The 22,104-nt window shown below is 45.0% G+C and overlaps 1 protein-coding gene and 1 long non-coding RNA gene across 2 annotated transcripts in view; one reads left to right on the top strand and one right to left on the bottom strand.

Annotated features, from left to right (window-relative positions):
- The window catches only part of LOC101420513 (uncharacterized), a 73,630-nt gene extending 72,193 nt beyond the window's left edge, over positions 1-1,437 (bottom strand). The window contains exon 1 of the long non-coding RNA XR_009186566.2: positions 1,308-1,437. This is a non-coding gene — a long non-coding RNA (uncharacterized lncRNA). The remainder of the gene's footprint in view (positions 1-1,307) is intronic.
- A 558-nt stretch (positions 1,438-1,995) lies between these two features.
- SP5 (Sp5 transcription factor) lies at positions 1,996-4,908 on the top strand. Its single transcript, XM_058300662.2, has 2 exons — positions 1,996-2,519; positions 3,146-4,908. The coding sequence occupies exons 1-2, from the start codon at positions 2,469-2,471 to the stop codon at positions 4,283-4,285; spliced, it is 1,191 nt and encodes a 396-aa protein (XP_058156645.1). The 5' UTR covers positions 1,996-2,468; the 3' UTR covers positions 4,286-4,908.
- Positions 4,909-22,104: the final 17,196 nt, after the last annotated feature.

The raw sequence follows: 22,104 nt of genomic DNA, 5'->3' as shown, positions 1-22,104 counted from the left end.
ACCGCTCCCTCCCAGGTTTTACTCCTACACAACCTCTGGACCAGGCAGGGGCAGGTCTGCCGGTCCTGGAAGAAAACCAGTAAGCACCCCCCCCCCCCCCGCCCCCACCAGAGCACTCCGACCCCATCTCTAGGAGGCGAAAGGCCGTGTCATCGTTCCCGGTGTGACCCCTGATTGAAGAAAAGAGGGACATGTGAGTGCGAGGGTGCGAGGGGTCGACCGTGTTTGGGCCGCGCGCGGCCCACGTGTCTTCTGCAGTGTTTCCATCGCGCAACTCTCCAAACGAAGGTAGGCCCAGCGCGCCCCCGCGGCCGTGCTCCGGGTCGTGGGGGGACTGTGGGCCTAGTGGCGTAGCTTCCGACCCCTGGTGGGATTGTGGGTTGGGGGGTAGGGAGGTGGGCACCAATATACAGCCCTGACTCCCAATTCGAAGCCCTTCGGAGCTGGGATAACAGCTGGCTGCTGCAGTGCGAGGGGGTCCACTTGGACCGTCCCCTCACTTCAGTGCCGGCCGCTGTGGGATTCGGGGAAGGACGACGCTCAGGGAAGTCAGGTGTTGGGCTGCGGACCCCAGAGAGGCGGGTGCTGCGCTCCCCACGCCCGCTCGCGAGAGACGGCTCCCGCTAATCGCTTCAAACTGCGCGAGCTGGTTTAGGGGTTCCCAGCGCCGCCAGCGGCCTGAGGAAGGCCGGAAAAAGGGCCCCTGCGGGTGAGCCCCGGCGGTCCGCCCCGCCGCACAGTCACGTGAGCCGCGGCCGCCGGCGGGAAGCCTCTGCAGTGGAATCCGACCCCAAATCCCTGAGCAGTGTGAATCCCGCCGGGCGCGCTCCCGGGAGGGACGATCCGAGAGAGTGCACCGCCCGGGCGGGAAGCGCTCCTCGCACAGAAAGCGCTCGCCCAGGCGCAGTGGAGCCGGAGCGAGGCAGGCACCCGGCTGCCCCTTTTCCGCCGGCGGCCTGTGCGGCCCCGGAGGGTCTGGGGACAACCCACCCTAAAGGGCGCTTCTGTGCTCCCCGCGAGGCAGCTCCCCCCACCCCTCGCCTGTTGAGAAGCTTTCCTTTCTTTCCAAAGGTGACAGAAACGAGAGTTTATACTGGCTTTTCTTTCCCCTTTGGGACCTCCCTTGTGTGGCTTGTAGTTTGTTAAACAACAAAAACATTTCCTCGGCCACCTCCTTTTTTCCCAAGTAGTTTCCGGTAGGCCTGCCGGGCCTGGTAACCTGCACTTGCTTGGCGGGACTTGGGGCTGGGGGGGGGGGGGGGTTGGGGAAACTGCTGGCATCGCAGGGGACTTTCGGTGGGGCCTACCTGTGTCTGCCGCCCGCCCAGAAAGACCTCCACGGCGTCCAGGCTTGCCTGCCTGGGAGAAACGGACTAGAGTAGCAATGGGCAGAGCTGGATTGAATTTTTCCCCCGGGTGGGTATTAGGGTTTGCTGTGGATGTCCTGCCAAGCTCAGCTTTGGGGGAAAGCGCGGCGAAGGTGTTTTTCGCAGTTTCACTATTTGCAAAAGTTACAGCCTGAGGGAAATCTCTAGGTCACCAGCTAGAGCGTCACCAGGAGCGCCGGGCTCTCGTCAGGCAGGAGGCTTGGGAGCGTGTGCGCCACCCACCGCGGCCCCGGGCGGCCGCCTGGCCCCGCCCGGGGTCACAGCCCTGCCCGCGGCTCCACCCGCGGCGGGCCGGGGTGCACGCGGCCGGCGGAGCGCGGCCAGTCCTTGCCCCGCCCCGGGAACTCGCTGCCGTGCGCAGTGTGTACGGGCGGGTGCGGGTGCTGTGCGCGGGCAGGCTGAACGTACCGGAGAAAGTTACCCTCTTCTAGGCAAAAAATCCTGCGCTGAGAAGACAAATGGCAGATTTCTCTGGCGATAACAAAGACACTTTGTCACTGTGGGCGCTGCCTTGGTGCAAATCTTTAATTGCAAGTGGGAGGGGGGAGGAAGAGGATCTAGTGTCTCGAGCAGCCCAGGCGCGGGTCTCCAGGCGGCAAGGCCCCCTTTGATCAGGAAAATCCAATTATTTGTGTATATACATTTCCCACATAGTGATTACTTCATTAATTGTCCCGCCTTTATCTCCTCCCTTCCCATCCCCCCTAATAATCAGTTCTTTTATCCAGACCAACAAACACACCATAGGAGCTTTGTGGATTCAAAGGATTTGCTTTCGCTTCTGAAAGAGCCGCTATTCTTTGATGATTGGGTAGCGGCAAACTTCAAAGCCATAAATCTTCCCTCTGACTGGCTGGCGGCCCAGCAAAGTCCTTATCAAATTCTTGGAGGTGATCCTGGAGCGCTCAGACCGCGCGCGGGGCGAGCGAGCGGGGCGCGGCAAGGGGTGCAGGCGGGGAGGGCGCCGGCGCGCAGAGCGGGCGCCCGGGAGGGACGCTGGGCCGTCGCTCGTCCTCGCCTTCGGGTCTCCATGCCTCGGTGGCGCCCAGCCCTGCACCAAGCGGCCCGCCAGCTGTAGCCATGGCCGCCGTGGCAGTTCTCCGGAACGACTCGCTGCAAGCCTTCCTCCAGGTCAGGGCCAGGCCGGGGGAAGGGGGCTCGGGGGAGGGCTCCGAGCATCCTCAGTCTCAAAGGGAACCCCACTCGGTGGCTGTCCCTGGAGTTAGACCTAGGCAGAAAGCTCGGAGAGTGCTGCCCACGCTAACTTCACACCTAACCTGTTGGCAAGAGTGTGGCCTTTGGGGGAGGGTTTTTTCGAGGGGCGCGACTGCCGGAGAACCAAGGCCGGAACGCACCGTACTCTGCCCTCCTGCTGATTTCAGCCTGCTGCGGGCCGGGGAGCAGCGCCGAGGTAGTGTGGAAACCGGCAGCTTAAAACAGAAGTGCAGGGAGGTGGGGAGGGGCTGTGGAGGTTTCCAATCGCCTCCCACGTTGCGCTTGCCTCCCTAAGGCTAGATGGCCTCTCTTTGCACCAAGTGGTATTGCAGGAAGAGTTCACAGGCCCCGTGTTCAGGTAGCGCAGTCACTAAAAGTTTCCTGGGACCGATGGGTGCGTGCGTGTGGGGCCGTGGAGAAGGAGGGACGGCGGGGGAGGGGCGGCGTATAATAGTGAGGGTGGCGGGACCGCACGGCCCGAATACTGCTCTTGGAGTGCTAACCTTTTGTCCCCTCTCCCTTCCCCGCCACCGCCCATGCAGGACCGCACCCCTAGCGCCTCCCCAGACCTGGGCAAGCACTCTCCCCTGGCGCTTCTTGCCGCCACCTGTAGCCGGATCGGCCAGCCGGGCGCGGCGGCGCCCCCGGATTTCTTGCAGGTGCCCTACGACCCCGGGCTGGGCTCGCCCTCCAGGCTCTTCCACCCGTGGACAGCCGACATGCCAGCGCACTCGCCGGGCACGCTGCCGCCCCCACACCCCAGCCTGGGGCTGACGCCGCAGAAGACGCACCTGCAGCCATCCTTCGGCGCGGCGCACGAGCTGCCGCTCACACCCCCGGCCGACCCCTCCTACCCCTACGAATTCTCGCCGGTGAAGATGCTGCCCTCCAGCATGGCGGCCCTGCCCGCCAGCTGCGCGCCCGCCTACGTGCCCTACGCGGCCCAGGCCGCGCTACCTCCCGGCTACTCCAATCTGCTGCCCCCGCCGCCGCCACCCCCGCCGCCCACCTGCCGCCAGCTGTCCCCTAACCCGGCCCCCGACGACCTTCCGTGGTGGAGCATTCCGCAGGCGGGCGCCGGGCCGGGAGCCTCCGGGATTCCGGGGGGCGGTCTCCCTGGAGCCTGTGCTGGGGGCCCTCACGCGCCCCGCTTCTCTTCTTCGGCCGCCGCAGCCGCAGCCGCGGCCGCCCTGCAGCGGGGCCTGGTGTTGGGCCCGTCGGACTTCGCACAGTACCAGAGCCAGATCGCCGCGCTGCTGCAGACCAAGGCCCCCCTGGCGGCCACGGCCAGGAGGTGCCACCGCTGCCGCTGTCCCAACTGCCAGGCGGCTGGCGGCGCCCCCGAGGCGGAGCCGGGCAAGAAGAAGCAGCACGTGTGCCACGTGCCGGGCTGCGGCAAGGTGTACGGCAAGACGTCGCACCTGAAGGCGCACCTGCGCTGGCACACGGGCGAGCGGCCCTTCGTGTGCAACTGGCTCTTCTGCGGCAAGAGCTTCACGCGCTCAGACGAGCTGCAGCGGCACCTGCGGACTCACACCGGCGAGAAGCGCTTCGCGTGCCCCGAGTGCGGCAAGCGCTTCATGCGCAGCGACCACCTTGCTAAGCACGTTAAGACGCACCAGAATAAGAAGCTCAAAGTTGCCGAGGCCGGGGTTAAACGGGAGGATCCCCGGGATCTGTGAGGGGAGACTCAGCAGAAGAACCTGTCTCCTCCCACTACCTTTCCCCCAAAGGGGCGCCAGGCTCCCACCTTTCCCAGCCTGGGACGCGGAGGGGACCCCGTGCTCGGAGCAGCAAGAGAAGTAAGGGCCGGGGCCCTGCGTTAGCCCAGGGCGGTTCCAAGCTTTGAACCATTCCCACTGTCGGGGAGACCGACAGTTCTTGGGGACCACCGCGGGCTGGCCTTCTATGTGGGAAACACGCCTGAAATAAAGCGGAAGGACCTTGGGAGATTTAAAATAGTACCCGGGGTTTTGCTAGGACCGGCCCCGGCTTTGTACAGGTTATTTAATAGCTTTGTTAAAGAATAATTATAGTAATTATAACATTAATGAAAATGTTGCTTTTGACTTCAGCTCCGTGCAGAGCTCCAGCATGAGATGTCTCTGTACAGCAATCAGCAGTTGCAGCGTGAAAATAAATACTTTTAACTGTGGGGTCCCCTCGGGAAGACCCCGCTGAGCCGGTCTCATTTGATCTTTCCTTCTTCCGGGAGGCTTTACAAAGCGGTCAGGTTTCACCGGGAATTTGATGGTCCCTGTAGGCTGCCTGTCTCGGAGACTTCTTTGATTTGGAGGGTTGTGGGCGAATGTGTAGGGTGCGTGGATGGAGGAAGTAGGGCAAGGTCAGTTCTGTGATAAAAAGGCTGGGGCGAGATTTTCCCATCACAGCTGGAGTTTCTCATGCGGCCTTAGAAGAGACTCACCCCGAGACTGTCGGGCTCCTCTGAAAAAGTTTGATACCTGCTGCACACAACGTGCATTCTTTTTACCTGACGAAATTCCCTGTGCCTTTCCGTTTTGTGTTTGGTCACAGGCGGGCTGCGCCTTCTCCCCGTAGCCGGCTTTGCTGGTGTCTTGAGAGATGAGATACAAAGATCTGTTCTCAGGTGAGATTTTGGAGTCACAGAGAAACTGGACAGGCTTTTGCTGGTTGGTCTTTGCGAGAGAAGAAACCCAGAAATTAACTTTCCAGGCGTCAGTCCTGAATTTGTCTCCTCATGAGATACAACGTTGTCTTGCTCGTTTTCTTCTCATCATGTTGCTGTAAGAATCTAACAGGTTTTGTTTCATAGTGGCCACCTAGGCATTTCTGGTTAGGTCAGGAAGTTCAGTTCAATTTTGTACCTCAACATCGTTGAAATATACGAAAGTTTTCTCAGGGAGGAGTCAGGAATACTCACAGTTTGGCAGTGTGGCAACAGTATAGGTTTTTGCCTTTCTCTAAAATTTGAAGTTTACAAGCGTTTTCTTTCCAAATGTCTTACTCAACTCCTTGATATTTTCTAATACTTAAGTTTTAAACCAGAAAGGGTTAAGTTTTCTGATTTAGAATTAGATGGGACAGAAAATGTTTTAAATTTTGCCAATAAGTCAAGCTATTAAAGCCGAATTTAATAGTAGTAGAAATTGACAGGATTTCACAGTTTACAAACTGTTACCTTGCTTTTTGTTTGAATTCAAACTTACCAGTAAGTTTTTATAAGCTATGAGGGTTGCCTGAGATTTTCTGTATTAAGTAAAACACTACCATCAACATAACTGAGTTGAAAATTACTTTTATACTTTTAAGAAGCAGCATTCTTACTCTGTAATTTGGGGCAAGTTAGTAAATGGATATTAGGATCCTTGTGGAAATATGTCTCACAACTTGTTACTCTCACTAGAGATTTTAGAACGATTTAATGACAAACTAGAATATGAGTCTTTAAGATTCTTGACCTGGGAAGGACAGTTTACATTAATTAAATTTGCAAGGGCATGGTAGTTTTGGAAGCAATAGTAATACAAAAGTTGCTAGAATGTTATCTTAATACATATCAAACGTACAACGTAAATCTAAATTAAAATTCTTGAGAATCATTACCATGAAGAGTTGCAGAATCTCACATCTGAACCATGCCCTGGGATAGATTTGAGGCAGAATAGTTTATTTTGACGGGTGATGGGGAAAGAGATCTTGTTATAGAGTAAAAAGACCAAGGGCTTTGACCTCAGAAAATGTAGTGATTCTTCATGTGAAAGAAAATGCCTGTGGTAGAAAAAGAAAAACGGCAACTGGTAAACAAGTCTACTAGCTATTATTGACAGCTATGATCATGTAGTATCCAAACAAACGATATGGAAGATAGCTAGTTTCCTTATAACTTTGTGATTGTTAAGAGGAAAAATAGATTAACTAGTTTAAGAATATAATGTAAGTTTTTTAAAACCAAAGTCACTTGATGACAAAACTTTCTAATGCTTTCATTTAAATAGAACCTGCAAATTTTTACAGTATGGGCTATTGGCTAACTTGGTATAGCCAAAAGGCTGTTCTTGTACCTCAGCAAATCTGTATTCCACTTAATTACTTCAGAAAGCAATATTTATACCTTTAGCTAAGTGGAAGCCAGAAAATGTGCTGTTGTTGTCCAAATATAGGAAAGCATTTCATATTTTTTCTTTTTTTTAATTAAAGTTAATAGATCACAAGGAATGTTACATTAAAAACATTAAAAAATGCATTTCATATTTATAATGAAAAAATAAGCTAGTAAATACTCAAAATACAAATTTGATAGTACAGGAATGGATTAGATCTGCAAACTGTTTAACTTTGAACTCTGCTGCAGGATTTGTTATGTGTTTCATAAAACTGCAACCAGAGTGCCACTTAGGACTTTAACATTTTTAAAATACAGCAATATGAAGAATTAATGACTTATATAAATGCATAAATTAAGCACTCTTAATTGTAGCAGAAAACTTAATGTAATTCAAAACTTAAAAGTTTAGAAACAAATTGCTATTAAATGTAAACTATTTTTATTAGAGTTTTGCCAACAACAAAAAGGCAAGTTTAATGCACCAGCTTTATACAAGGCTGTACTTTAAAGACTGCAGCACACAATTCAATTAAGTTTAGTAACTAATTGAAGAAAATGTGATGATTGCCTCAAGACTTTGACTTACTGACATTTTACATTTTTTAAGCAACTATTTTGGTAGCATGCAAATATAACGTAGTGTCATATTTTAGAAAATTCTAAATTTAGTGTGAAGTATGATTATTTTAAATTGAACACTCCATTGTTAAATAAACTATTTTGACCAAGAACTTAGAAACATGTAGAAATTGAGTTATTAGCAAATCAGGTAATTGGGAATTGTGTGTTTCTGAACTCTAGTTTTCTGCTTTTCTCAAGGGACGATTGTGCACATATATCCTTAGCAGACCACTAATTTGTAAATTTTAGAAATGAAAGTTATTATGTTAAAGAGAATGCAATACTGTTATTCACCTCACGATAGTCTTGCAACTGACATTTAAGAAGCACTGACATTTAAGAAAAGGCAGTTTTTCACTCAAAGTTGCACTATGTTCCTATTCTAATACTGTGGGGTTTTTAGTAATCAGTTTAAAGGAGCATCTTAAGTTTTTTCCCTCTATTTTGGTTCTTTTGTAATAGATTCACAGAATATGACTATAAAGGTAGCTATGAGTTCAAATTCACAAAAACAACTAGTAAGTTGTTTAGTCCTCTAAAATTTGCAAACCACTTTTATTTCATTAGCGCATCACATTAAGTAATGTCTGGTTGCTCTCCCTAGAAAATGGTCTATGTTGTGGAATTTAATTGAAACCTAAAACTTTGTTTTATAACAAATATGATTATAGTTTGCTAACATCCCAAACCGAGTCACTCAAAACATGTCATATTGATGTTCTATTAAATAACATTTTCTTCTGCTTTGCATTATTGAAGGGAACTTTTAAAAAGTTTGAGAATGAGGGCAGTTTCAGAATGAAGATACATGCCAATGTTTGATTAAAGTAGGGAAAAAAAATTTTTAAACCATCTAGTTTAAAAGAGGTATGTTGGCAATGAGATAGATGTTTAGATTAATTCACCGAAAGACATGTTTCCTTAATGTTAGTGGGCTACTATGATAGTGACCTGACTATGTGGTAATTCATATGTGTAATTTAAAGTCATCTTTTCTCTGGTGTTCAGTCACAGCACATTTTTGCATAAAGTTCATGTCAACTGCTCTTCCCTTGATTGTTTTTAAAGAATCTGGTATTTTGCCAGGGGCAGCAATGTTTCCAATTAATTTATGGAGATTATAAAAGAACTTACATAATGTTCCAGATTATAATGAATGCTAAGTGATATTTGTCCAGCAAAGATGTAATCAAACAGCTATGGACTATAATAACTTTTTTTAGGTAGTTCCACAGTTGTTTTACTATTATAACTTCTTATCACCAATTTAAGATTTGCACATGATGATTGATGGAGTATATATTTTCACACTGACAACCTTGATGGCTTCCCTTCCTAGACTTCATACACTTTTCCTTCCATATCTTTAGTGATTATGCTGAAGCGCAATCCCCAATGGGGTGTTTGACACGGAATTCGTAATTCAGTTTATGTAATGGGAACTGCAGTAGTTCCTGAACAACACAACAAACAATGTTAACTAACATATTCTGCTCATCTACCTAGTTCAAACAATTCATGGAAAATAAATCAAGTTTGTAGTTTGCTACCACATGGAAAACCTACAGTTTTCACTTTCAAAAACTTTTAGCATTATGAAGATTATCTGCCTACTGTAAAATGGAAGTTTGTTTTACAGTAAAACTTCATCTAATTATTTTTTAAAACATTCAACATAATGACATTTAAAATATGCTAAAATTCTAAGGCAATATCTAGCTGTCACCTAATATTTAAAAAATAAACTTTATCTCAACTTCATAAAATTAACTAACAGACAAAAGGCAGCTTAACAAATTATGGAAGTATTACTTTAAAAAATTCTGTCCAGGCACATTTACCCTATTTAATCCTAAAAACAAATCCAATCTAGATGTCACCTAATTTTTGAATATAAAGTTAAGTCATGGATCCTTCCTAATATTTTATGCTTAGCATAACCTAAAACACTGCTGGAAAACATCTGGCCCTCTGGTTAATTTCATCCAATTCATGAGGCAAATATCAAAGCTATTCCTCCTTTATGCTTATGGTTGGGAAACTGTATCCTAATTATAAAAGTATTTGGTGATAATTTCCTAAAAGACTACATAAAGTACCATGAAAGCTTATTTCTCTTATTTTGGTTTGAGTTTTATTCTTAAGTGAGGCTTTCTTTTTTCATTCTGTGTGTCTTTTTACTTGTGGATGTCACGTCTTCTATATATCCACATTCATCTTCAGTATGGAAACTTTCATTCTGTGCCACATGGCTCTTCTTTTTCTTGAAGTATTTATGCCCATTATTTGATTTTGTTCCCTATGATGCAGAACTTAACAGAATTTCCAAATCATTGTTTGGGATTTTAAAATCTGTTGTATTTTTAATATACATTTATATTCATTGGTCTAAACTTTACATACAGATAAATTGAGTTTATAAATCTATTTGTAAATTCAAGTCATGTTTTATTTATGTAGAATGCAGCTGATAATTCCTGTGGATTCATGAACCTCAATAGGAAAAATATTTCCATCCTATGTGAAAGTAAAATTGTAAAATATGACAAGATTATGGTTTGAGGTAATCCTAGGTTGCATAGATTTTAATTAGTAAAAAGTATACCAAATAAGTAGATTACCCAAATATGTAAATTTAACCTTTTATTTATTGAGCTAAAGTTATAATGAAGGGGATTTTAACAAAAGGCCTGTAAGCCCATAGCTATTTATAGTCCTTATTGGGGTTATTACACTTGCTAAAAACTTCTTTTTCTCTCAAAGCCTTTATTCTCACCTGTTTGAACCTCAACAAAGTCCATGGCACCTCTCAGTAGGCACCTCACATATACTGCCAAGAAAGGCATTGCTGTAACGAATTTTGTACTGAGCCTGGGATTGGAGTAGAAAGTTGCCATCATTCAGGCTTTCAGATAAAAGCACGGTGCTGTGTGCCTGAGCAGCCTGCGGCTGTAAGTTGTAGGCTGCAGCTGGCGCCTTGCTTCTGTAGCAGGGAGACCAAGAACTGGGTAAAGGGACTACCATGGGGAAGAGCAGGATCATGGAGAATATCCTATTTGTGAATATGCTCCAAGGGGGTGAAATAGGTTTACTGGGTAAAAGCCAAAAGAAAAGGTTTGAGTACTTTCTCCCAGCTGGAATGGCCCTCTAGGGAGGAAAGTGCTTTCCTCATCCCTGGGTATTTTTTTAAACCAATGGTGAGTATGAGTATAGTAGAGATGTGGGTCTTGAGTTAGGACATCTGGACTTGGGTGATCCTTATGGTTTCTTCCAAAGTTGAAGTGTTTCAAGTCTAAAATTTGTAAATTAAAAGTCAAATAATTGTTATTACAGCTTCTAAAAATGCAACAAAGTATGAATAATCAATCCTGGCACTTTGACATCTGATTTCTGTTTTCTTAACTAGACTTTACTCAATTATTCTTAAATAGTTAAAGGAAGAAAAGATTAGCAAAGGTAATTTTAGTAGTAGAATTTAGCAACATTATCTTAATATTAGTTTCTGAAGTTATCACTTCTGGATGTGTTCCTCTTTTTAAATGCTGCCCTATTATGCACATCCCCAAGTCTTGTTGTCTGTCCATGGAAATTTCACAGTAAAATGACAAGATTGAAAACTATACATATAACTTTTTCATTAATTAAATAGATATTCAAACTTACAAATATTGGCCCCTGTTAATCAAGTTTAAGGGAACTGTTCTTCTCCCACACCTTCAAAGTCAGTCAAGTCGAGGCATACAATTAAGAATATGTGAGCTGCATACTTAATTCACTATTTGTTATTTATAATTATTAGATCTGGAAAAGTACGCACAATAAAACAAATTAAAAACATATATACGTAACTCAATTCAGCAAACTTTTTGATGTCTGAATCATGTAAGTTTCAACGTGGACCCAAAGATGAGTACAATCCTTCATAGAGCTCGCATTTGCGAAGGAGATAAGACGAATGCAGAAATAAATGTAATACAAAGACTAAAGCACACTGAAACCAACCAATAGAATTCCTATGGAGAAGCAAGAGAAGGGGAAATTACCTCAGGTAATCACAATGATAAACTGCAACTTTACATCATAAATGAGTATTTTGCTTTCACAAGCAACAATCCCCAGACTGTGCAGTGTTGGGAATCCATTTAGGTTCTAACACAGAGCTGGCAGTTGAAGGCAGTGTGGACCTCGACCCACAGCGTCAGCATCACAGCAGAACTTGTTAGAAATGCAAAATTTTGGGTCCTAGCCCCCTAGCTACTGAATCAGAACCCTGGGATTGGGGTCCAGCGATCTGTATTTTAACAAATTCTCCAGGTGATTCGTACTAAAGTTTAAGAAGCAGTGGTTTAGAAAATTGTATATTTTAACCATGTATAAAGCTAACCTATGGAAAATCAGCAAATTCTTGCCTCAGATTTTCCTTACAAATTCATCTGGGGAAATGGTAAATGGATAGGCCAGTTGGCCAAAATCCCTCACTCAACCGAGAAAATTGAATTCTCCCAATGCGAAGACAGCCACAGTCTTGTTTAAAGAGTGATTCTTACATGCATTTTATGCAACTACATAAACAATCGTCCTTTTATGGTATTTAATGCCAATCAAAGATTTACATTTTGAATTATAAATACATATTTTATATATTAGAATTTTCTCCATAAAGTGGAACAGTAACTTTCAGCAACATCTGTTTTCTTAAAAAGGAATGTTAGCTAACTGAGCAGTATCATTGGATGATTAATAACGCAATATTTAATGGCACATATCAGCACCACTAAGAGTGAAAAACACACGTACTAAGAGATGTAGAAATGCAATGATGGCACGTCCAAAAGACAAATGCAATCTCTGTGAGCCTTGTTTTTCCTGAGATGGCTTGTAAAATGACTGACAGGGAAGAGCCGGGTCCTGGACTTCTCTCTAGTGGCCATGGAAAACATCGGAGGTTGCAGGTCTTTATTCAAACCCAGAGTTTTCACTTCCTCTGGCTTCATCCCAGTCCTTATCAGCCCACTCCACAAAGTCTCTTGTTCAAGATGCATCTCAAGGCTGTTTCTCAGACTAGAACATGATTTAGTAAAATGCATTTCTTTGAAAACCAGTTTATTTTTGGCTTTGGAATTGTGGGAAGATCCTGGGAATTACCAGTTCAGGAGAAACTTATGAATGAGAATAACTCCATAATCTTTTCCAATGAATGGACCTCTCTGCCTCCAAGTCTAAACTACCCAACCATTATTGTTTCAGGTTCTTTAGGAAGATCTCTAATGAATAGCACAAGATTAAAGTATGTTTCTACTATAATGCTCACAGGAGAATATATGATGAATCCAATTAAATGTATATATTTTTTTAGATTTATTTATTTAATTCTCTTACCTATCCCCCCACCCGCCCCTGTTGTCTGTTCTCTGTGTCTATTTATTGCGTCATCTTTGTCCACTTCTGTTGTTGTCAGCGGCACGGGAATCTGTGTTTCTTTTTGTTGCGTCATCTTGTTGTGTCAGCTCTCCATGTGGGCGGCGCCATTCTTAGGCAGGCTGCACTTTCTTTCGCGCTGGGCGGCTCTCCTTATGGGGTGTACTCCTTGCACGTGGGGCTCCCCTACGCAGGGGACACCCCTGCATGGCACAGCACTCCTTGCGCGCATCAGCACTGCGCATTGGCCAGCTCCACACGGGTCAAGGAGGCCCGGGATTTGAACTGTGGACCTCCCATGTGGTAGATGGACTCCCTAACCACTAGGCCAGGTCTGCTTCCCCAATTAAATGGCTCCCTCATCTGTCTGCTCATTGTTTCCGCTCGTCTGCTTGTTGTGTCTGCTCGTTGTCTGCTGTTGAATAAGTAATATAAGCATTTCAGATCAACTGTAGAAATCCAGACTTTCTTTGAAAGTCATTTTAAAGATTTATTTTATTTTATTTATTCTCCCCCACCCTTGCTGCCTGCACTTGCTGCCTGCTCTTTATGTCCATTCGCTGTATGTTCTTCTGTGTCTGCTTATCTTCTCTTCAGGAGGCACCAGGAACTGATCCTGGGACCTCCAACATGAGCAAGAGGCACTCTATCATTTGAACCACCTCAGCTCCGTGGTTTGTTGTGTCTCATTGTCTTTCCTCTGTCTTTCTTTTTTGTTGAGTCATCTTGTTGTCTCAGCTTGTGGCACGGGCCAGCTCTCCATGGCACAGGCCAGCTTGCCTTTCACTAGGAGGCCCCAGGAACCAAACCTGGAACCCCTCCATATGGTAGACAGGAGTCCAATCGCTTGAGCCATATCTGCTTCCCTTATTTGCTTCTTTTTTTTTTTAAGATTAATTAATTTATTCCCCTTCCCCCACCCCCTCTTCCACTCTGCTGTTTTTGCTGTCAGTGTCCATTCACTATGTGATCTTCTGTTTCTATTTCTCTTTTTTGTCTTCTCATTTTTTTCTCCTTTAGGATTCATGGGATTCAATCCTGGGGACCTCTGATGTGGAAGGAAGTCCCCTGTCAATTGTGCTACCTCAGTTCCTGGTCTCTGCTGCACTTCACCTTGACTCTCCCTTCATCTCTTTCTTGTTGTGTCTTCATCTTGCTGCATGACTCACTTGCATAGGCACTGGCTTGCCGCACGGGCATGCTTTCTTTTCTTTTTCACCAGGAGGCCCCAAGGATCGAACCCAGGTCCTCCCATATGGTAGGTGGAAGCCCTGGCATTTGAGCCACATCTTCTTCCCTCATTTGCTTCTAAACAAATATTTATGGAATGCCTCCTGTATACCAAGCAGTATTTAGAGCATTGGGAATATTGTAGTATATAAAACACAAAATCTCTGCCCTCATAGAGCTGCGTTCTAATGAAATCACAGTGTTGAAATTCTTAACCCCTACCCTGATCTTACCACTTTATCATTCCATTCACTTTAAAGTTCATTTAATAATTCCACAAATATCTATTAAATGCTTACAGATGTCAAAGACTATGAACATCCATTGTGCAAAAGTCATATAAGAACCTTGCCCTGTTACTGCCAAAGAAAGTCTGTAGGCAATGTCTAGAAGTACCAAGGAAGCAGGAACTATTCACAACTGCTTGCCATAGCCTGGTACAGTGCCTGGCACAAAGTACATAATGCAGAGCTGAAAAGAGAAGAGTCTTCCAGCCTGGGGAGGGGTGGTGGTAGTGTAGGTGTGTGTTGGGTGGAGATTTGATGGATTTGGAGACAGGGAAGGACCACACCTCAGAAGGGACAGGTATAGTGCTCCTAAAAAGGCTAAACCCAGGCACTGAGTTAACAGTCTTGGCAAAGACCTCCATGTATTAGTTATAGCTTGCTGTGTACCAAATTATCACAAACTTTGTGGCTTAAAACTACACCCATTTATTATCTCCTGGATTCTGTGCACCAGGAGTCTGGGCACAGCTTGCTGCAGCCCCTATTTAAGAGTCTTTCGTAAGTCTGTGATCAAGGTGTCAGCCAAAGCTGGGGCTCATGTGAAGACTTGACTGGGGAAGGATCCACTTTCAAACTCAAGTGACTGGCAGGATTTAGTTCTCAGTGGGTTATTGGACTAAGGGTCTCAGTTCTTTGCTGGCTATTGACAGGAAACTGCCTTCAGTTTCTTGCCGTGTGATCCTCTCCACCATGGCTACTTGCTTCATCTAAAGATGCAGGCTAAGAAGGCAATAGTAAGAGTCTGTTAGCAACATGGAAGTCACAAGCTATTGTAATCTAATCATGGAAGTGACAGCCCAACAACATTGCCATATTCTGTTCATTTGAATTAAGTTGACAGGAGGGGATTACAACAGCACATGAATATAAGAAGGCAGAAATCACTATGACATAGCTTGTCAGAAAAAATAATGGAATCATACATATAGACCATAAAGGCTTGGACAAAGAGTTTCTCAACATAAGCCTCACTGGGTAGAGACTACCTACTGTCCACCAATATCCATCTTCCCTTTCTTCCTTTTAGTATTAGTAATCCCCAAGTTATAGGGAGGCACGCGGCTATCCTAGAGAGTACACATCCCAGCTTCCTTTGCAGTTAGGTGTGGTCCTATGGCCAAGTTCCAACCAATGGGTTTTAAGCAGAAGCGAGATATGCTACTTCTGGTAACAACCTTAAAGAAAAGTTGCATGACCTCTCCTTCCTCTTTTCCTCTTCCTGAGGCTGGAATGCAGACATGGTGGTGGGCAACACCCTGGAAGATGGCAGAGCAACAAGATAGAAGGAATCAGGATCCCCAGAATACTTAGAGCAGAGCAGCCCAACTTCCCCAGTCTGCCTACCAGCTGGAGTTTTATATGAGAGAGAAATAAACAGCATTGTTTAAGCTGTTGTTATTTGGTATCAGTTAACAGTAACTAAATCAATATCCTGACTTCTAGAGGCAGTTATTAGCAATGCTCCTGCTGAGTCTTCCTGTGGCACTTGTGAAGTAATCCCTTTAAAAGAGTTTACCTGATAAAATGAGCTCATGTGATCGCACATCGTGTCACCTTTCCAGCTCCTCCTTGGCCTGTCTGCTAGTGCCCTCAAAATGATTTCTCACCCCCTCTGGGTGCCCTGTCAGGATGCTGCTAGGGCAAACTCCATTACTGATTTCCAGCTATGCCCATACTCAGGTACCTATAGGACTTCATTCACTTATTCATTTATTTCCTATTTCTGGGACTCCTCTCATGTGGCAGGCACTGTTCTTGGTACCAGATACAGCAGTGAAAATGACAGATAAACTCTCTGTTCTCAGGAAGGCAACATTCTAGTGGGATGAGTAAGGCATGATAAGCAAACAGATAAGATAATTTCAGGCAGTGATACAAAAAAACAACCAAAAATTCATCTTCACATGCCCTACAATATTACACAGGCCAACTGAGTCACAGCCACAGTCCTGAGTTTCCATGGCTTTTGTGGAGCAGTCTCTTAAGTGTTCATGCCCTTGTGCAGTCACCTTCCACACTGAATCAGGACTAGCCTGTGTAACCAATAAAATATGACAGAAGTGAGAGTGTGATTTCCAAGGCTAAGTCATGAAGGCACGGCAAGGCAACTTTCTCCTTGCTCTCTTACATCTTTTGCTCTGGGGAAGTCAGCCTCCATTCCAAGAGCACACCCAGCAGCCCTGTGAGAGAAAAATATGGAGAGAACAGAATCCTGCCAACAGCCAACATCAACCTGCCAGCTACCCTGGAATTAGATCCTCCAGCCCCAGTCAAGCCTTCAGCCCAGATGTCTACAGCTGTAGCCAACATCTTGACTGCAACCTCATGTAAGAGATTATAGAACAGAATTGCTAGGTGAAGTTGTTCCAAGATTTCTGACCCATAGACCTTTGATAAATGATTATTGTTGACCTCCATTTTAGAGTGATTGGTTTTACAGCAAGTCCAACTCACTGCTGAGCAATTTAACCACACTCTAATCATAATTAAACTCTCTCAATCTCTGAGACCTCTCTGAAAAGCAAGACCATCTCAAGGCAGTCTTCTGGATTTTCCTTGAACATAAAGTTACCTTAAACATAAAGTTGATATCTCTTTCTCATTGAGTGCCTGTTAATATTAGTTTTAAAACAAGATACTTTCCTGTCACTTGCAGTAATAACTTCAACAGCAACCAAGTTCTAGGTTTTCTAAAACCTCCAGTTGTGTTAATAAAACTGTTTATATGGCATAATCTAAAAAACATTTTGTTATATGTGTGACAAAAATGAGTTGGGTTAATGTTATTTTTCATGTTGAGGTAAGGAATTGAATGTCCTTATAAGTTAAACTACTTACAAATGTGGAGCACATTCCTGTAAAATGAGATGCTTAGGAAATCATGTCTTGGCAATTCTTCATATACAGAGAGATGACATTATTAATGTGCAACCTGAATTTCTGTGGATCCTACCAACCGAAGGCACAAAAAGGGTCATATTAATGATAATAGCCCACATTTTGTTGACTCCTGCTCTGACCTGTTTAACACCCCCATCATTTGCAAGGCCCGGGTCTAAGGGCAGCCATGTTCTCTTATTCTTCCTCACAGTGCCAGAGTGGCACGAAGCCCTCACTCTCTTGCTTCCTGGTGTTGTGCTATGTTACCTACATATTGTGGTTGGATAATTCATTAAAGTGCTATTCTGTGTTTTCCCTTCACTGTATTTTTTACTTTCCCTATTTAAGAAGATCTTTGTGTTTCTCTGTCTCAAAAGTATTTTGCTTCATAGTTGAAGTAAAAGTTGCTTATAAACTATCCGTTCCTCTCCAGTTTTACTGTCAAAGGTCTAAACTCATGGAGGAATTTTGCTAGGTTACCTCTCCGGGGGAAGTGGGAGCAAAGCAAGCACCTCTTGGAGAGTGGGAGAAGGGGGTGAAGACAACACGAGTTCAGGGAAGAGGGAGTGTTCCTGGGTCTGGGCAGGAGAGGTTGGGACTGGAAATGATGAGTGTGTTTGATGGATCTGGGAGGCTAGCAAGCACACAGAGGGATTTTCTTAGGAAGCCAGGACCTAGGCACAGGCTTTGACCAAGACCTCCAAAGGTTCCAGCTTCACACAGGAGTGAGGAAGTGCTCCTCTTCTAATTGAACACACCAGCTTGGACAGTGAGCATCTCACATTGGCTGTCGCGGACCTCGGCTAGAGATCTTGCTGCCATGCACTCTCTCTTTCCTCAGTAGAGAACTACCCTACTCTCCTCCACATCACAACCGAAACTTAATTTCTTGCTTAATTTCTCATAAAAATATTAAATATTGTGATATTTATTACACAGTAGATTAAAAGTCTATTCTTATTATTTGAGGTTGTTATATTCTATTAAGCCTATACCAACATTTAACTAGCCAATGCTGTGTCCATTCGCTGTGTGTTCTTCTGTGTCTGCTTGTATTCTCATTAGGCAGCTCCCAAAACCAGTCCTGGGACCTTCCAGGGTGGAAGAGAGGCGGTTATTCTCTTGCACCACCTCAGCTCCCCTGTTCTGCTACGTCTTCTTATTTTTTCTCCTCTGTGTTTCTTGTTACATCATCTCACTGCACCAGCTCTCCACGTCAGCTGGCACTCCTGCACGGGGCAGCTTTTCCCGTGCAAGGTGGCATTCCCACACAGGGCAGCTCTCCTGGTGGGGCACATGGGCTGGCACTACACGTGGGCCAGCTCGCCCTCATCAGGAGGCCCTGGGCATCAAACCCTGGATCACCTATATGGTAGACAGGAGCCCAATTGGTTGAGCCACATCTGTTTCCCAGGGTTAGATTCTTGAGGCTTCTGGCCACATCATTTTCTTAACCAGTTAACATAACCATATTTTTAAATGTGTGTTTCTGTTTAAAGAAGTCTTATATCTTTTGCTTCCTCCTTAAATTTAGATATAACGATTCACCAGCCTTTTAGAGACTACCCGCATTTAATGCCATCTACAAACCATATAATTTCCTTCAGAACATTTTTAAGTAACATTTAAACAAAGTCTCTGCATAAATTTAAGCAAGTTTAATCATAAATCTTACTGGGGACAGGTAATTGGGGCTCATTAATAAGGTGAAGGTGGGAAACGGACTTTGGCCCAGTGGTTAGGGCGTCCGTCTACCATATGGGGGTCCGCGGTTCAAACCCCGGCCTCCTTGACCCGTGTGGAGCTGGCCATGCGCAGTGCTGATGCGCGCAAGGAGTGCCCTGCCACGCAGGGGTGTCCCCCGCGTGGGGGAGCCCCACGCGCAAGGAGTGCGCCCGTGAGGAAAGCCGCCCAGCGTGAAAAGAAAGAGCAGCCTGCCCAGGAATGGCGCCGCCCACACTTCCCTTGCCGCTGACGACAACAGAAGCGGACAAAGAAACAAGACGCAGCAAATAGACACCAAGAACAGACAACCAGGGGAGGGGGGGAAATTAAATAAATAAATAAATCTTTAAAAAATAATAATAATAATAATAAGGTGAAGGTTCAGTAACATTGAACTCATGGCTAACAACACTTTAACTCATGCCTGAAAGAAGCTTATCTGACACACTCCACAAGAAACATCACAGCCTTCTTGCACTTAGGAATACTAGACAACACTTCAGCACCACGTGTGGGGGCCATTTTAACAATGAAATTGTCAACAACAAAAAAAACAAAAATGTGAAAAACATTGCACTAAATATATACCACAAAGAGGACATTTTTACAGTGTGAGAGCTGAAGCAAGATGGCAAAGCATTGCTTGCTGGGCCACAGTCAGAGCGTGCATTGAGAAGCTCAAATTTTTCACAGCTCTGCACATGTCCCCAAGTGACAGCAAAGATATAGCAAATCCGGGCTCCGTGAATAACGAGGATTGACAGTGTGTGTCTGTCGCTCTAGGAGGCACTGTTTACATGGACTCCAAGTGGACTAGTACCCCCGGAATTGCACAGCATGCCCACCATGCCTCCCGCAGTATCACAGCTGTACTACCAGGGCCCCCTTATCTCTGAGGGTCCCTCACAACACACCTCTAGAAACCTCCTTCCTTCAAATCCAGGACTAATATTTAAGGAAGATACTAGGATATCTGCTGCCTTTCCCTTCCCCCCCGCAGGAACCCCAAACCCTTTCCTTCATTCTCCATTGGTCAGAGACTCTAGGCCAGTAGACTCCAGGGGCCTCCAAAACAAGCAGATAAGGGGAAACGCCTCCTTGCCATACTCAAATATAGGATAATCTCTTGTATTCTGGTCTAGTCTAGAAGTATAATTATTGTTCCAGTGAAACAAATCTGTCAGAATCAGGTATAGATACAACAGCATGAAGGAGATAAAACTCTAAAGGACTTTGGAGAGTAGAGGATAGTGAATTCCTACCTTATACACACTCTATACACTCCATCATATATATAGTATCAATGTTAAGATTTATATAAAAATAAATTATACGTCATAATTCACTCTATTGCTAAAGAATTCTTGGCTTTGCAAATGGATTAATAAGATTCCATTGCATTTTTTGAGAGTGAGTTCATAACATATTATTTACAAATTGTTCATAGGAATATATCTGTTACATAAATTGAGTACACACGTATTCTGTTGTCAATATAACACCGTACTTTATGTCCTAGGACAAAACCTATTTTGAAAAATATAATCCATGGAATAACAATTTATCTTATTATTCCCCTTTTAGTGACAGAATTATTTTCCAAACTGGAAATTATTTTAATTACTTAACCTGGTTACAAAAATGCTTATGTTAGTAAATCTAGGCTAGACTATGCCGCAGTAACAACTCCTGAAATCTCAGTGGTATAACACAATAAAGGTCTATTTCTCACTCGTGTGACAACTGTTCCAAGTCTGGTCACTCTCCTACATGATTCTCCTCTAAAAAGTGACTCAGGGACTGTTTTAGTTTGCTAAAGACTGCTAATGCAAAATACCAGAAATGGGTTGGCTTTTTTAATAAATATTTATTAGGGTAAAATCTTATAGTTCCGAGGCTGTGAAAATGTCCAAAATCAAGGCATTACCAGAGATGCTGTCTCACCTCTGCTGGCAATCCTGGACTCCTGCCCTGGGAGAAGGCACAATGGCAGCTCTGCTGGTCTAGTCTCTGCCTTCCCCTCCAGGCCCACTTCGTCCCAAAGCTAGCTGTGGGTGCTCCAGCACATGGCTCGTCTCTGTCCAGGGATCCTCTCATAATTTTTGGACTACTCTATTGATTCTAGCCTCCGGCATCTCTCTCAGCCTCCCGGGGCTTCTCTGTCCTTCTGCAGCTGTAGGTGAACTTGGAGTCCTCTCTCACATGGCGGGGTAAAATGGCAGCTCCCTTTCTCTGTGTGTCTCTGCTTCCAGTCCTCCCTTTATATGAGACTCCAGCAAGTGGGCCAAGACCCACCCTGGATCACATCTCACTGAAGTAATCCCATCAAAGCCTCCCTCCCAAATGAATTAATTCCAATTAAAGGGTCCCACACCCACAGAAATGGATTAACTCCAAGAACATGATCTTTTTGGGAGCCACAAAAAAACTTCTAACTGTCTCAGGGACCAAGCTCTTTCCATCGTGTGACTCAACTGTCTCAGATTCTTTTGCTTTCAGGCAAGTGGGCAGGAGAGGAGTGGGAGAAAGACCTGGAAGAGAGAATGAAGATAGAGAACACACCTGCTCTTAACTGCCTCAGACTGAAGGAGACACATGACTTCCACCCACATTCCCTTGGTAAGAGTTACTTGAACGCACCTAGTTCATGGAGGATGGGAAATATAAAGGAGCACAATAATGTTTAATACTAACAATTTCTGACAATATGCTCATCATAAAGATGAACAAATCATCATAAAGATGAACAAAAAGTACATGAGGTGGAAAACGAAAGGGTTGCTTTATTCTCACCCCTCATAAATAAAAGCTGCTAACATTTTGTTTCATTCATGCAATCAACAAATCTTCATTAATCTCCCTCCATGTGCTTGGCTCTGTCCTGGGTGCTCAATATGCTGGATGAGGATCCTAATCTCAGGTGGCTTCCAGTGTGTGTGTGTCTCTCCTCCTGGGTTTGTAACCTGCCTCCACCACACATGCTTATGTGATTAATCAACTCCCAGAGACTTAGTTTTCTCCTTTGTAAAATGGGTATCATAATAGTACTTATACGATTATGTAAGTTGTTAGGGAAAAATGGTGCTACTGGGACATGAAGACTGAGGATCGCAGGCAGGAAGTTTATTGGGAAGCTCTCCCACGGAGGGAGTCTGAAGAACAGACTTCAGCCCCCCCACCGGCATGGCGGGAGTCTGAAGAGGGGCTTCAGCCTGCCTCTGGAGGGTGGTGGGTATGAATATAGAGTACATCA

The sequence above is a fragment of the Dasypus novemcinctus genome, chromosome 7 (genome assembly GCF_030445035.2).
Source record: "Dasypus novemcinctus isolate mDasNov1 chromosome 7, mDasNov1.1.hap2, whole genome shotgun sequence".
Taxonomy (NCBI): Eukaryota; Metazoa; Chordata; class Mammalia; order Cingulata; family Dasypodidae; genus Dasypus; species Dasypus novemcinctus.
The sequence above is the reverse complement of the archived record's forward strand: the minus strand, read 5'-3'. Positions and strand labels throughout refer to the sequence as shown.